Raw genomic sequence first — 14,612 nt, forward strand, 5'->3', positions numbered from 1 at the left:
CAGCTTCCCCCGTTGCAGCATCACCGTATTCAGGGGGCGAATAGTTGTCATCATCCTCTTCTTCTTCGTTGTCTTCCATCATAACCCCTTTTTCTCCGTGCTTGGTCCAAACATTATAGTGTGGCATGAAACCCTTCTCAAGCAGGTGGATGTGAAGGGTTTTCGAGTCAGAGTAAGACTTCGTATTCCCACAGATAGGGCATGGACAACACATAAAACCATTCTGCTTGTTTGCCTCAGCCACTTCGAGAAAATTATGCACGCCCTTAATGTACTCGAAGGTGCGTCTATCACCGTACATCCATTGTCGGTTCATCTGCGTGCATTATATATAATTAAGTGTGTCAAAAACTATTACAGAACATCATGAGTAGAGAAGTGACCAAATTAATAGAAGTTCATCATCAATTAAAACCAAAGTACAGTAGTGATCAAATGTTATTACTAAAAAAATAAATACATAAAGTTCATACATAGTTCTCATTGAACAACATATAGCTCTCTAGAGCATCTAATTAATCCATACATTGAAACTATGTATAACATTTCAATGCAACAACAAATACGATCATAATCGCAACTAAAGTAACAATTGATCCAACGGCATAATGTACCAAGCCTCAGTATGAATGGCATATACTCTAATCTTTCTAATGTTCAAGCGCATTGCATCCATCTTGATCTTGTGATCATCGACGACATCCGGAACATGCAACTCCAATTTCATCTTCTCCTCCTCAATTCTTTTCAATTTTTTCTTCCAATAATTGTTTTCTTTTTCAATTAAATTTAACCTATCGACAAGAGGGTCGGTTGGAATTTCCGGTTCACATACCTCCTAGATAAAAACATCTATGTCACGTTGGTCGGCATAATTGTCATAAACACTAAATGAAACAAATAGTTATAAAAGATGATATATACCACATCCGAATCATAGACAGGACGAGGACCGACGGGGCGGATACCAAAACCATCGCACTATATAATAACAAACAATAATAAAAGTAAGAAAATTATACAAGTATCTATCTAAATCATACAAGGAGCTTGGAGAGGAGAAATCTTAAGTGTGGCTCGGGCATTTCATCGAACACCTCATGTGCATAGGAGGTGAGCTAGAGCAACACACACATCTCCCACGGCCGGCCAAAAAAACAGAGCAGTGGCACTATTCGCAGTTGGTGGCTAGAACCGGGACTAAAGAACAACATTTGGTCCCGGTTCCAGCCACCAACAGGGACTAAAGGTGTTGGGTCAGGAGCGAGGCCCATTGGTCTCGATTCGTGTCTGGAACCGGGACCAAAAGGGTCAGACGAACCGGGACCAATGGCCCTCAAGGCCCGGCCGACGCCCTGGCCTCACGAACCGGGACTGATGCCCCCTTTGGTCTCAGTTCGGGAGTGAACCGCGATTAATGCCCTTACCCAGGCCTTAACCAAAGCCCTGTTTTCTACTAGTGCAAGATCGCGGCGACGGCGCACGGTAATGATTCTGGTAGGAGGCTTGCCTTGCCTCACGTGGGTTAGGCGGAGCGGAGTGGTTCCATCTTGGTCTCTTCTACCAGTTATTTAACACGTACGTACACATCTAATTGTCCTTGTTCTATTGGTTGAATCTGCAGTTAGCCTGACAGCCTCCGGGTTGGGGAAAGCTTCAGAGGAAAAGACAAGGCAAAGAGGCAAGTAGCAAAAGATGAGAATATACAGAAAGAAGCAAGTAGTTGGGTTGGTCATACGTCGCATCAATCGCTTCTCCCACGGCCCGACTCCTAACCTTCGCCTCACTAATCAGCTGGGGTTTGCTTCATTGCGGTCAACCACTCAACCAGGTGCGCAAATTCCTAGCAGATCTATATGCTTCTTCTTTGATCTAGTAACTACTGTAGTTCGTAGCCGATTGCAGTTTTGTTAAGTACTCTGATTCTATCGGTTGGGAGGTTGCCGGAAATTTTCTGCATCTGCTGAGCAGATCGTGGTTAGAAGACCATTCTACTCGCCCTGCTTACCATTTTCCTTGGATCTACTCACCGTGCCCGGGTGTTCTATTCTCCTGCTTCCAGTGAATATTGGACCTTTTTTGGGTTCAACGAGCATCCGCAGGCTTGGCCCTTCTTTTGTGTGTGTGTGTGTGTGTGTGTGTGTGTGTGTGTGTGTGTGTGTGTGTGTGTGTGTGTGTTGGGGGGATCCGCAGGCTCAGTTCATCCGACGAAGATTCTTGACGTTTAATTCAGGACGAGAAATGAATAACTCTTCTTGTCCCTGGGTTGTTTCCTTCCACCTTTTTATCAGAGAAAAGGCCATGAAGGCGTTTCCATCCACTTCCCTGTATCCATTACTTTGAACTACTTTAGAGGGGCAAGTGCTTTTTAGGTTGATTTTGTGGGGTTTACCACAAGAGGAAAACGAGGCCCGGCCTGTTCTTATTCAAGCTTGTTTACCTTTGAACAATTCCACGGTCACTCGGGATGCTTTTTATGTTGGTTATGCATTTTACATCCGTACTAGCAACGATTTAATAAGGTTGCTCTTGTTCTCACTCTCCAGGATACTGTGTCGTCTAATTGCAAATGGATCGCCATTCAAGTACTACACAAAGTGACCTGGAGCGCATGCTTTGGGATGAAAAGGTAGAACCGAAGGCCCTTCCACTATCACTGCTGGAAGATATCACCAATGGATTTTCTGATGAGCGGGAAATTGGCAGAGGTGGGTTTGCAGTGGTCTATAAGGTAAGACAACTCTCAACTGTCATAGTTAGTTGATCTCAAGATTTTAGTTCATGCCACAAACAGTTGCAAATGTAGGGAATGCTTGAGAACGGTGAGGCCATTGCTGTGAAGAGACTATCTAAGACATATATGTATGAGAAAGAATTCCTCCGAGAGGTTGAATGTCTGATAAAGGTGAAGCACAAAAATGTGGTACGGTTTATTGGATATTGTGTTGACTCACAAGGGAGAGCAGACAGCTACAATGGAAAATTTGTCATGGCAGATGTACTACAAAGATTGCTCTGCTTTGAGTACCTACCTCATGGAGCTCTTGATCAGTACATCACTGGTAGACAAAGTTTTATTTGAACATATGTTTCTTTTTTAAGATTATTTGGTCCAAATATCCCATCGGTATAAGACTAACCATGTGGTATACCACCTACCGTCCAAAGATTTAAGGTTTGCATGTATGTCAAATAATACTAAACTAACTTTCTATTCTCCCTTACATAGATGCATCTACTGGACTTGACTGGAGAAAGCGCTACAAAATAATCAATGGGGTTTGTGAGGGTTTACATTACCTCCACCAAAATCGAATTATTCACTTGGATCTTAAACCTCAAAACATTTTGTTGGATGATAATATGCTACCAAAAATTGCTGATTTTGGTCTAGCAAGGTGCTTTAATGAAAAGCAAAGTCGCGCTTTCACAACAAAAATATGGGGAACGGTGTGAGCGAGCTAAGCCTATTCAAATCTCTTTTTTTTTATTGTTATGATTTAGACCCTTTGCTGATTAACTTATTCGATCAATATTAATTTTTTGAAGGGGATATTTGGCACCGGAATTCAGCAACCGCGAAGTCACATACCGTTTTGACTTATACAGTCTTGGCGTCATAATCATAGAGATACTAACCGGAAAGAGGGGCTATGAAGATGTTGAGAATGTAAGAACACTTTGTCACCTTTCTAATATAAAGGCTTCATTTTAACTTCGATTTAATTTTTTAGTACCATGGTACCTTTTATTTTGTAGAGGTTTGCATGTATGATACCACTCTATTTATAGTAAATTACAAAATGCAACCTTTGTTAAGGAGAATAATATGTAAAATTATTACCAGATTACATCATGTTTAGGACTAAAAAATTCTAGAAAACTAACATGAACCAACTTTTTTTTGGTTTTAACATCGATGTAGCATGGTTAATTTTAGCAACAAATGGTCCACAATGGAATTCGTCCTTTTTTGAGACTTTGTTTGATATCATTCTTAGCATATAGAGTCATATGGACAAAAAGTAATAGGACAAATTACTTCCAGAGCTGTGGGAGCTTAATGCAAAAAAAATGCAGTCTTTAAAGACCTAGTGAGTACTAATAACAATGGTGAGAGAATAGAAGTAAAAATGCATCAGAATACTTAGTCGATCGTATGAGTTGACTAATTATGCAAAAAGAATAAATTATTGGTTAAATGGTTATAGTTATAGTCCTAATTCACCAGGGGTCAAATATTTGGTTTGACGACACATGTCTCGTTAATATGGATTATTATTTCAGTGGTCGACGGTATTCCGTCGATTGTGGTGACTTCATCGATTTTAAATTTCCGCGACTAGTCTTCGTGTGGGCAGTGGAGTAAGAACCATCATGTTGACTCGGTTTAAATTATCTCGAACTTCAACAAGTGTCTAGCTACTTTTTCTTGGTTGAACTCACTGGCGCCTAGTTACTGTTGAAATCCATGGAAACACCTTAACTCTTTATGATTAATTAGCATAAGTACCCCACTTAGATTTTATTTCAAACTTGTTTTGTACACTGAGGTCCAAATGTATGTGACTATGCACTTCTACATCGTGTTTTGCGATAGTATATTAAACTAGATATGTAGTGTATAACACATATTTTCATGAATCACATATGCAATTTGTAGATACTTGAAAGTTGGAGTTACAGATTGGACAAATCAGAAAGAGACATACAGCTGGAGCAAGTACGAGTATGCGCTGAGATAGGGATAGAGTGCATCGAGTCCAACCCAGCGAAAAGACCAGTTAGTGTGCAGCATATTATCACTCGGCTCGATGAAACAAGAAGTATGGACAGTTCTATCGAAGCTGCCGTGACAAGATCATCAAGACCACAAGTAATGCTCGCTCCAGGAACATGGCGTCCTCCAACAACCTTACATTTGGGAGCTTTTTTATATCCTAGTTTTTAAGTAACCTTAATAGTTATTTCATGATTGATATTTGACTTAAGAATTAGCAGATCTGTTTTGTTTTCACTTTTGTTTCTTAACGGTGGATGAGGTGAAGTGTCGTTGCTTGTTATGCAGGTGGAAGCTGATTCCGGCGATCTGCATTGTGGTGGGCTTAAGGAAAGCTCCGAGGTGAGTTACCCCGAAACGTATAGTATTAATTTTCAGACAAGCAATATTCAAGTGTTCCGTTCCCCTTAATATATAGAAACTCTATTCGTCATCCAGGGTGAAGAACAAGTAATTCTTCACCCTGGTGCAAACTTCTCAAGAAATCTTACCGCACGCATGTCGTTCTCTTACTTCACCGGCATATTGTAATCTTACCTCACATGCATTGAATTCTCACCCGCATGTTATAATATTACCTCATCCCGCACATGCGTGTGGTAATCTTACCTCACATGGTTTATACTGCTGCATACACCATGATCGTTAATCCTAATTCACAATGGCAATGATTTGTTGGTACTAAAAGGTCCACTGATAAGTTGGTACATCCCAAATGCACACAACACTAGAAAAACATAAGTACGTAATTTTGAATGTTGGTTGAAGAACTGCCAAATCCATCAATTAGAAATGGGCATTACAAAAACACCTTCAAAGAAGGAAAGCACAGAATAAAGGCCGGTGCAAAAAGAAGAAGAAAGGAAAAATACTACTCGGTTTATCAAGGGAAACCGGGCGAAAACCTGAATGCCGACAAGCACATCTAGCCAACCTAGCCCTAAAGAATCACAAGACATACGAAATGCCGGCACGGCCGACAACACACGACACATGCAGCCGGGCATTCGAGCGTCGCCTACACTGCTACCAAAGTGGGCATCAAAACCAGCACATTGAATTCGCCGCCACAAGCATATTTGCCAATGTCAGTCGACACCAAAGAGGAAGTATGTAATTATGTGCCTTTTTTGTTGTTGATGGTGGTGTTGCTGCTGCTGCTGCAGATGAGCTCTGTCTCCGAGCTGGTGGATGAGGTAATGTCGGTGGCTGTTTGTGCTACGTCATCCGACCAACTGCGGCAAATTAGTCCACCCAAAGGACTAGAAGAGATGGATAACGAGGTGAGTTTTACCACCAAAAGGAGGCATTTTTCCCGCATAACAGAGATACTACTTGTGCACTGCCATTAGCTGCTGCTTGTAGTGGTGGTGTGGTGCTGCCATGACAAATTTGTGCATATTGTACTGGATGATGTAGACATTCCTCGGGTGTTCATTTTGGGTTTCAAACCAAACAGTGGGTCTTTACTTGTTTGTCACTAGTTTTTGCCATCGTGATCGGAAAGACAAAACAAAAAAAGTGAATTGACTTTGAATATCCCAAGCGCCGCTGAAGATAAAAGAAAAGAAAAGACTCTGAACATTCCTATGTAGAGCAATAACACAAGTTGCTTTTTTTTACCAACAAGACAAGTGACTTCGGCTTAATCATTTTTCTTAAAATAAGACAATGGTGAAATCAGTTAAAAACTTCTCTATTTCATTTGTTTTTTGGGTTTTTTAAGTTCAAACTCAATTTTTACTCAGGCAAAAATAAAAGCATGCCTTGCCAAACAAAGAACGAGTGGAGAATACTGGTTAACAGAAAACGAGGAAGTAAATAACCGATAGATATACATACTGGGCACATCTTATACCAATATAAAAAGACCTAAAGAGGTAGGTCCAACTAATCTAGGCTATTAAATCATATCAATCCAATGACCTAGATTGCTTCAATGGTGAGTAATCAACATATTTAACGTGTAATTAATGCCATACCAAATATTAACGGCATCACTAATCATATAATTAAGGTGCTATTAATATCCAATCTAATATGAGCATGCAATTAGTAGACTATCTAATAACAACGTGCATTGCATGCACACATTTACTAATAGAAGTTAAAATGCATTTTTGTTCCTTATGCATTGCTTGGATAAATGTCTACACTCTCTACCATCATTTAAAGCTCATTTGAAACTTATAAACAATGAATGTATACAATTAGGTATTTATAATAATAATATTGGCATGCCGATTATCTATAAACAATGAATGTAATATTCCTTGTGTGGTTTTTAGCATAAAATTGGCATGCCGATTATCTATAGTATAGGTTTTACTTTATTTGTGGGAGTAAAACACTATTAGGTATTTATAATAATAATAATAATAATAATAATAATAATAATAATAATAATAATGATGATGATGATGATGATGATGATGATGATGATGATGATGACCAAAATATTGACATTTTTTATGATGTCCCCGAAGAGATCTAAAAGAAGGGATATCTCAGTGATTTTACCATGCATGGGCTATTACTGCTTAGAAAACTAGAGAAAAACATAAAAAAATCATATATTGACCCTCGGGCCACTTTGCTAGTTATTACTATTACAAGCAAACTTCTTCATGTTTTCTCTTCTCGTCGGTCCTTTAAAAATGTATGGTGACATAACCTTTTTTGCTTGGGAGCATTGGACACCTATTAAACTTGTTTTCACTGAGCACATACTTCAAAAAGATTGAGCATATACTTTTCTTGTTGCAATCAGGATTTATCATTCTCCAGACCATCAAGCTTTTTGTTGTATCGAAGTCCAACTATGCCAGGTAATCCATCTACCTTTCCATACCAATATGACACTTATTTCTCCAAGAAATCCATATATGCTTGATAAATGGTTTAATGTCTTAGAAAATATAAATGATTAAACATAATATGCATAAATGAAACCATATACATAGTAAGGGGGTTAACTGGCACACTAGAGTTTTTTTTTGGCAAAATTGCCGAACAGCATACACCATATGAAAATAGCACGATAATATAAGAACCATATACCCAATAAGTTACTTCAAACACCGTGATAACTATGACCGAGGAGGCGAAAAAGTTTTAAAAAAATGTACCCCCGGTAACTTATGTGAAAATAACACGATAACTTGCATACCACAAACGTAGTAACTTATGTAGCCCATGTGTGGTCACTTTTGACACCCCCCCCCCCCCCCCCCCCCCAAAAGAAAGAACATCCCACAGGTAATAATCTTGGTAACTTACGTACAAATACCGCGATAATTTTGACCAACAAGAGGAAAAAGTTGTTGAAAAACATACTCCGATAACTTATGTGAAAATAGCATGGTAATATATGGTCCATGTGTGGTAACTTTTGAGCCCAAAAACAGTCGTCGAAACATACCAACATGAGATCTAATTTCAAAGATCACGTTGCGATGAATTTTTTTATGTGAAAACGATTTTGCATCGCACTGACGATTTGAGTTATAAAACATTTTGAATTTTTAAAATGGGAAGAAACTAGTATGATATCGGCTTTGTTGTCCTATAGTGCATACATACATGTACATGTGGAGAAAAGTGGGATCTCGCAAAAAAGGACGGGAGAACCATTTTTTATGCCCCTGAAAATTTATGTGGAAATACCAGGATAACTAGCATACCACATGCGTGGTAAGTTACATAGCCCAAGCATAGTAATTTTTTACCCCAAAAAAATCGTCGAAACATACCAACATGAGATTTACTTTTGAAGATCTCGTCGCGATGAATCTTTTATGTGAAAACGGTTTTTGCAGCGGACCAACAGTTTAAGCTGCAAAACATTTTGGATTTTCAAAATAGTGAGAATATAGAATGACATTAGTTTTTTGTCTTCTAGTGCATATATGCATGTAATTAGAGAAAAAATACATGTGAAGAATAAGTGGGACAACCAAATACTCCTTTCGTCCACAATTACTTGTCGCGGAAGTGGATAAAAATGGATATATCTAAAACTAAAATACATCTAGATACATCCATTTCTTGAACAAATATTTCCGAACGGAGGGAGTATGTGGTGGCACTCAGTTACCGGTTATCACGGTCCTACATAGGAACATATTACATGTGCATATGTCCATCGTTCGAATGAGATTATGTATTGTGCAACAATGTCCTGCGGTGCAGAGAAGCACCAAAGCTACGAGTCCTCGCGTCAAGAAATCACTATCATTTTGAACAGTACCGTGATCAGTTAAGTGAGGCAGTAGGTATAGTTGGTTTTCATTTAAGGAACCAGTATGGTCTCTTTGGTTCGAAGGATTTTCATAGAAAGTTTTTCTTAAATGCATTTCAGAAAAGAAAGTTTGAGTATTGGAATACTTAGAAATTGTCCTATGTCAATTAATTGTTACTAGATTTGTAGGATTGAATGTTATATATTTCTTTTCTCCTTTTCGATGCATTTTATAGAAAGTTGTTATGCATAAACCTGCAGTCGGACGTACTCACCAGAAGAGGCCGGATGAGCTGGTCGCCGTGCGGCTTTTGAAAAGCAGGAGCAGTCTGCTGGAGCATTTCACACTTGACACTCTACGGGCAGCGACGGAGGAGTTCGACGACAACTGTCGGATCGGGTCCGGGAGATTCGGGTCGGTATATCGCGGCACGCTCCCGGACGGGCGCGAGGTGGCGATAAAACGGGCCAAGTCTTGGAACCGCGACATCGAGATGGCCTTCAACTCGGAGATGATTGCTCTGGCGCGCGCCAGCCACGAGAACATCGTGTGCCTGCTGGGGTGCTGCTCTGAGTCCGGTGAATGCGTGCTAGTGTCCGAGCTCATGATCAATGGCACCCTCTACGACCAGCTCCACAAGCGCAGTCCCATGGCGGCGCCGGTGCTGTGGTGGCGCGGCCGCCTCACCATCGCGCTGCACGCCGCGCGCGGCATCGAGTACATGCACGTCCACACCGTGCCGCCCATCATCCACCGCGACATCAAGTCCGCCAACATCCTCCTTGGCAATTTGTGGATCGCCAAAGTCACCAACTTGGGGCAATCCTCTGTCCTCAATCCCCTCGACGACAACGGTGACAACCCGCAGAAGCAGTGGGGCACGGCGGGGTACAAGGACCCGGAGTACTACCGCTTGCAGCACATGATGGACAAGAGTGACGTGTACAGCTTCGGGGTGGTGCTCCTGGAGCTCATGTCCGGCTGCCATGTCGTGCAGCGGTATGCCGAGAGCGTGATGCCGAAGAACATTGTCGACTTCGCCGTGCCGCACATCGTCGCCGACGACGTCGCGCGTGTGCTCGACCCACGTTTGCCCACGCCGACATCTCACGAGGCCGAGGCCCTCGCCTACGTCGGCTACCTCGCCGCGGACTGCGTCGGCCCCATCGGACACGAGCGCCCCTCCATGACCGAGGTCGTGGACGCCCTCGAGCGCGCGGTCGCAGCCTGCTCCACGCCGCCGGTCTCCCCCTAGCGAGGCCGGCATCGACCGTCACGCACGCAATGTTGCATTCAATCTTGATTCATGTACTATCATGCACAATGTAAACAACGATAAACAAATGAATAGAGCTTACATCTTCCCTTTCTTCTTCTCGAAGCTGCCGCCGCGTTTCTTCCTCTTGCCATTTTCGCTCCTCCTCGAGTTTCTTTCCTTTCTGCAGGCAGATGTTATTACAAACTTGTCCTCATCAGCAAACAGGTGGTCTTCCTTGCTCCTCTGTTTGTGAAGCTTTCTCTTTCTCCTTGAAAGTGCTTTGATGTATGTACTTTGACTGCAGAAACACAAATGCATGGCACCAGAAAACAAGTAAACCCGTTAGACGGCACATTGAAAGATCCCAATATATATATGGCGGTTGATTTCGGCATGGAGATGCAAACTATGGATGATGGTTTGACGCGGAGGGATGGTGGTGTAGCAGCGGCGGTCAATCGCATGTAGCTGCTGAGATTGTGAAAAAGCGGCGGCGACAACACATGAGTGACGTCGATGGTATGAGGGTGCTACACGAGCACCCGGTCTCGAGTTCGATGGTGAAAGCCTTGGTCTGACCTATGTTGGTTATACCTGGCAATGGCGATGTTTCTACATCGTTACCTTGTTGAAGACATTGCTCGGATATGCTCGGACTGATTCTTCAGAGTGAAAACCTAGATTCCAGCCTGTGTGGTTGAATCCGGTGATGCGGCGATTGTACATCGCTCCCTTCTTGAAGGCGTTGCTGTTGAAGAACCTCGTCGTTCATGTGGTGTCATAACATGGTTGGCGCGGATATGGTCTTTGTTGTAGTTTGCCAATCGTAGATCTAATTGCTTTGTTTTTTTTGTCTCTCGCCTACTTATAGCTTTGGTCATACATGACTTTGCTATTTGTCAGCGTGTTTTGTGTGTGGGAGGATTTGGCTGTGTGCATCCTAACTATGCAGAGGCCGGGTGTGTGCTCTTTGTGTTTGTATCTTTTTTATGCTCCATTTTGAGCCAATAAAATCCACCATTTATCGAAAAAATGTAGTTAATGTTTTTTGCGGGGACCTCTATGGTTGGTTATTCTGACTGCAGAGGTACGGCTCGAGCATCGCGTTGGAACCCAATACGGCAATACCTGCACCGCCAACTGAAAATGTTGCAACCACACGGCAGTCTCCAAATCATTGGGGAAAAAAGATGGAAATGTTGCAAGCTGAAAATTGAAAGAATAGACGGTATCACAAAATATATATAGATTGAACATGTACAAATGATATGGTTGTATTTGTTCTGCAGAACAATTCATTCCACGTGTCCTTGTACTAATTCTGTAGACATACAGTGAGTGGAAATTATAAGTCGTGTGATGTAGATAAGGAAAAAAATCAAGCGCATCTTATATTTTGGGAAGGTGGGCGTACCTGCTAAGAGCATCTCTATTCGACCCCTCATATTAATTCACCATCCTTTAATTTTCCATATTTCGGGGAATTAAACTTTTGCCCATCTCCCAAAACTGAATCCAGCCAAAAAAAAGAGCATCTCTCTCTCTCTCTCTCTCTCTCTCTCTCTCCAGGAGCACGGCGCATCAACGAACACGAGCAGGAGCCCGGCGTGGCGTTGCTGCTCCCCGTTCGTGTACTCGTTGCTGCTCGCAGCCTGGCCAGCCGTGCTCGTCGCCCGCGGAGGTGCTCGACCGCCACGCCTGCACGTCCGCTCCGCTGCAAGCTGGCTAGCCGAGGCTTGTTCGCTCCACGCGGAGCAGCCCGGGGCGGGGGCGTGATGCAGGGACGGCCTTGGACGCTGAGCCCGGCGACGGCAGCCCGTTCGCGCGCACTGAGAGTTGTTTCGCCGCGCTCATGAGCTCACCTCACCGGCGAGGTCTGGCAGCGGCGGCGGAGAAAGAAAAATTTGAGTGCCCTCAAGGTGTTTGAGAGAATGTCAAGGAGAGAAGAGTGGAGTGGACGGAGGAGAAAGACTGCTGACATGTGGGCCCCCCTGTCATAACGGTCAGTCCTGACATGTGGGCCACAGATGTCAGTTTCCCGTTTCAAACGTTTGAAACAGTCATCAACCGAAAGGTATAGTTTTCAGGGATGAATTACGAAAAAAATGGTAGTTCTCGGTCAAAATTTTCAAAGTTGTAGTTCTGTGGGACGCCAACCACAAAAGTGGTAGTTTTTTTTTGTCAAATACTCGTTAGCTAGGGCATTGTACATGAGTTCAGATTTAAGAAATACTCCTACGGATGCAAGTGACTCTTAGGTATAGGCGCTAGAAAAGAAATTTCAACTGAAGTGGTATATGGGCGGCCTTTATATTCTCCACTCTGCAGAACACAGCCCAAGGTTCGGCAAAGTGGAGCTCCAAGCCTGCAACCATAGCAGAAATACGGCCATGGAGCAACAGCGTGCAACTGAGCTGTGCAAGTTATCCCTCTTTAGTGGTGTACTGTTTCATGATCTCCACCGAAATAAACACTAATTCAATGCTGCTTCTAGATTCTAGCCATGTGAGATATGTCTAAAATTCTTGTGCATATTTTGTTACTGAATAGTGCCATGTCTGAATAGCATCCTCCAAACCTGTCTACTATGGGGAGGAGAAGGAACAGCCAAGGGGATGGACAAGGGCCTGTTACCTTCTTGGATGTCGTCTTCGGCGAAGGCCGCCAGGGGCCGGGGCGGAGGCGAGGAGGATGCCGCCTCCTGCTTCTTGCGGAGCTGCGGCCCGTACGTGCCTCTGCATCCTTCCCGGCTTGGGCGGCGAACCGTGGAGGATGGTGCTCGGTGGACTCAGGAGTACGAGCTGCGGGCGGGCTAGACGGAGGAGCTGTAGGGAGGAACCAGCCGCCGACGTGATAAGTTGATGCGACGCGGCCGCGGGGCGGGGCCAGCGACGGCGGGCGGCGGCTAGGTTGGGAGAGAAAACGGTGAGGTGGATGACCGGTGGGGGCTCCAGTGGCAGTTTCTCCGTGAATAGAAGCAACCCTTCAAATTTGTTCCCTTCATTTCGAATTAATTGAAGTCTTGTATTTGAAATTCCGTATATTTTACTATGTATACATATATAAAAACTGTAATACCACTATATCAAAATTATACACGATCACCATGAATCTGAAGTTGATGAGGAGAATTTTTTATTTTAACGTTTTTGTCTATAAAGTTAGCCAACTTAAATGAAATCTGACTCAGAGCACAGTTATGATTTTATTTTGCGGTGAGAGCACAGTTATGATTTAACTAATCTAGAATGGAGTAAAAGAGTAGGTATAAGGAATGCACTGTGGCGCGGCTAGTCTACCCTCACCCTCTAAGGGAGAACATCCGATTCACCCTGACTCGTTATGCACACGATGCATCCCAGGCACATTTTACATCTTAAAAAATTATTTTAGAAAAATATCTATGACATAGATAATATTGGTATCTAACATACCATAAAACTTCAGATAAGAATTCATTGCAGAAGCCACCGAGAGGGAAAAAAGTAGACATCCCCCACACCAAGTTGGTATTTTTTGGGTATCAAATAAAGTCCATCATTGCTGCTAAAGCTATTATTTTCTAACTAAAAAAGGGCAATGCTATTTTTTCACTTTTGAATTAGTTATAAAAAATAAAATTTATACATAAATCACCATGACACCATGTATTCTAATGTTTTGCCTACATGTGCTGTAAATATTACTCCCTCCATTCCATAATGTAGTGCATACATATTTTTTTCATCAACTTTGACCAAGTTTTTGAAGAAAAACATTTACATCTAGAATGCCAAACATATACATATATATCATTATACTCATCTCAAGATGTAGTTTCATATTTTATATATTAGGTATTCTAGATATAAATAGTTTTCTCTATCAATTTGGTCAAAGTTTACAAAGTTCAACTTTTCAAAAAATCTATATGCACTATATTTTGGAACGGTGGGAGTACCTGATTCTTCTTTTATGAAACATTTTCTAGTAGCTTTGAACGGATGTCCGGTGCACCGGGTGTATGTACATTTTGAAATTTTCCTCAATATCACCCTTCTCTGTTCCGGCTCCGCTAGACTCAACTCCAAAGGAAGAAACATGCAGTCCGCCGGGACTCATCGTGCACCCAGTGCATAAAGTCCGAGTAGAAAACTTAAAAGGTTATTTTAAAGTATATGACATAGATAATGCTAGTATGTAACACGTCAAATTAGAATTCACAAACACAAGCTGCCCAGAAGAAAAAGGAACATATGATTCTGATACCGAGCAGTACTTCGTGTAATTCAGGATTAAAATTTGGCGTGCAGTCACTTTCGACAACAAATCAGCTACTCATTTTTTTCCCGGG

At 42.3% G+C, this 14,612-nt stretch overlaps 1 protein-coding gene across 3 annotated transcripts; it reads left to right on the plus strand.

Moving 5' to 3' along the window:
- Positions 1-1,607: 1,607 nt before the first annotated feature.
- Positions 1,608-10,387, plus strand: LOC109769219 (uncharacterized). 3 transcript variants are annotated; one of them, XM_020327974.3, is made up of 10 exons: positions 1,608-1,831; positions 2,547-2,731; positions 2,807-3,062; positions 3,230-3,452; positions 3,550-3,670; positions 4,664-4,876; positions 5,069-5,122; positions 5,947-6,063; positions 7,551-7,608; positions 9,282-10,387. In XM_020327974.3, the coding sequence occupies exons 2-10, from the start codon at positions 2,570-2,572 to the stop codon at positions 10,274-10,276; spliced, it is 2,199 nt and encodes a 732-aa protein (XP_020183563.1). In that variant the 5' UTR covers positions 1,608-1,831; positions 2,547-2,569; the 3' UTR covers positions 10,277-10,387. The 3 variants fall into 3 exon arrangements, with proteins under 3 accessions (XP_020183563.1, XP_020183565.1, XP_020183564.1); XM_020327976.4 differs by having other exon boundaries at positions 1,609-1,831; positions 2,795-3,062; XM_020327975.3 differs by having other exon boundaries at positions 1,828-1,977.
- The last annotated feature ends 4,225 nt before the right edge of the window (positions 10,388-14,612 follow it).

Source organism: Aegilops tauschii, chromosome 5 (genome assembly GCF_002575655.3).
Source record: "Aegilops tauschii subsp. strangulata cultivar AL8/78 chromosome 5, Aet v6.0, whole genome shotgun sequence".
NCBI classification, from domain to species: domain Eukaryota; kingdom Viridiplantae; phylum Streptophyta; class Magnoliopsida; order Poales; family Poaceae; genus Aegilops; species Aegilops tauschii.

Excerpts from the sequence above, each read along its gene's own strand:
- LOC109769219 (XM_020327974.3), top strand. The coding sequence starts at position 2,570 with ATGGATCGCCATTCAAGTACTACACAAAGTGACCTGGAGCGCATGCTT. Across the intron at positions 3,063-3,229 it reads TCTTGATCAGTACATCACTG|ATGCATCTACTGGACTTGAC; the intron begins GTAGACAAAGTT and ends TCCCTTACATAG. Across the intron at positions 5,123-5,946 it reads GGCTTAAGGAAAGCTCCGAG|ATGAGCTCTGTCTCCGAGCT; the intron begins GTGAGTTACCCC and ends CTGCTGCTGCAG.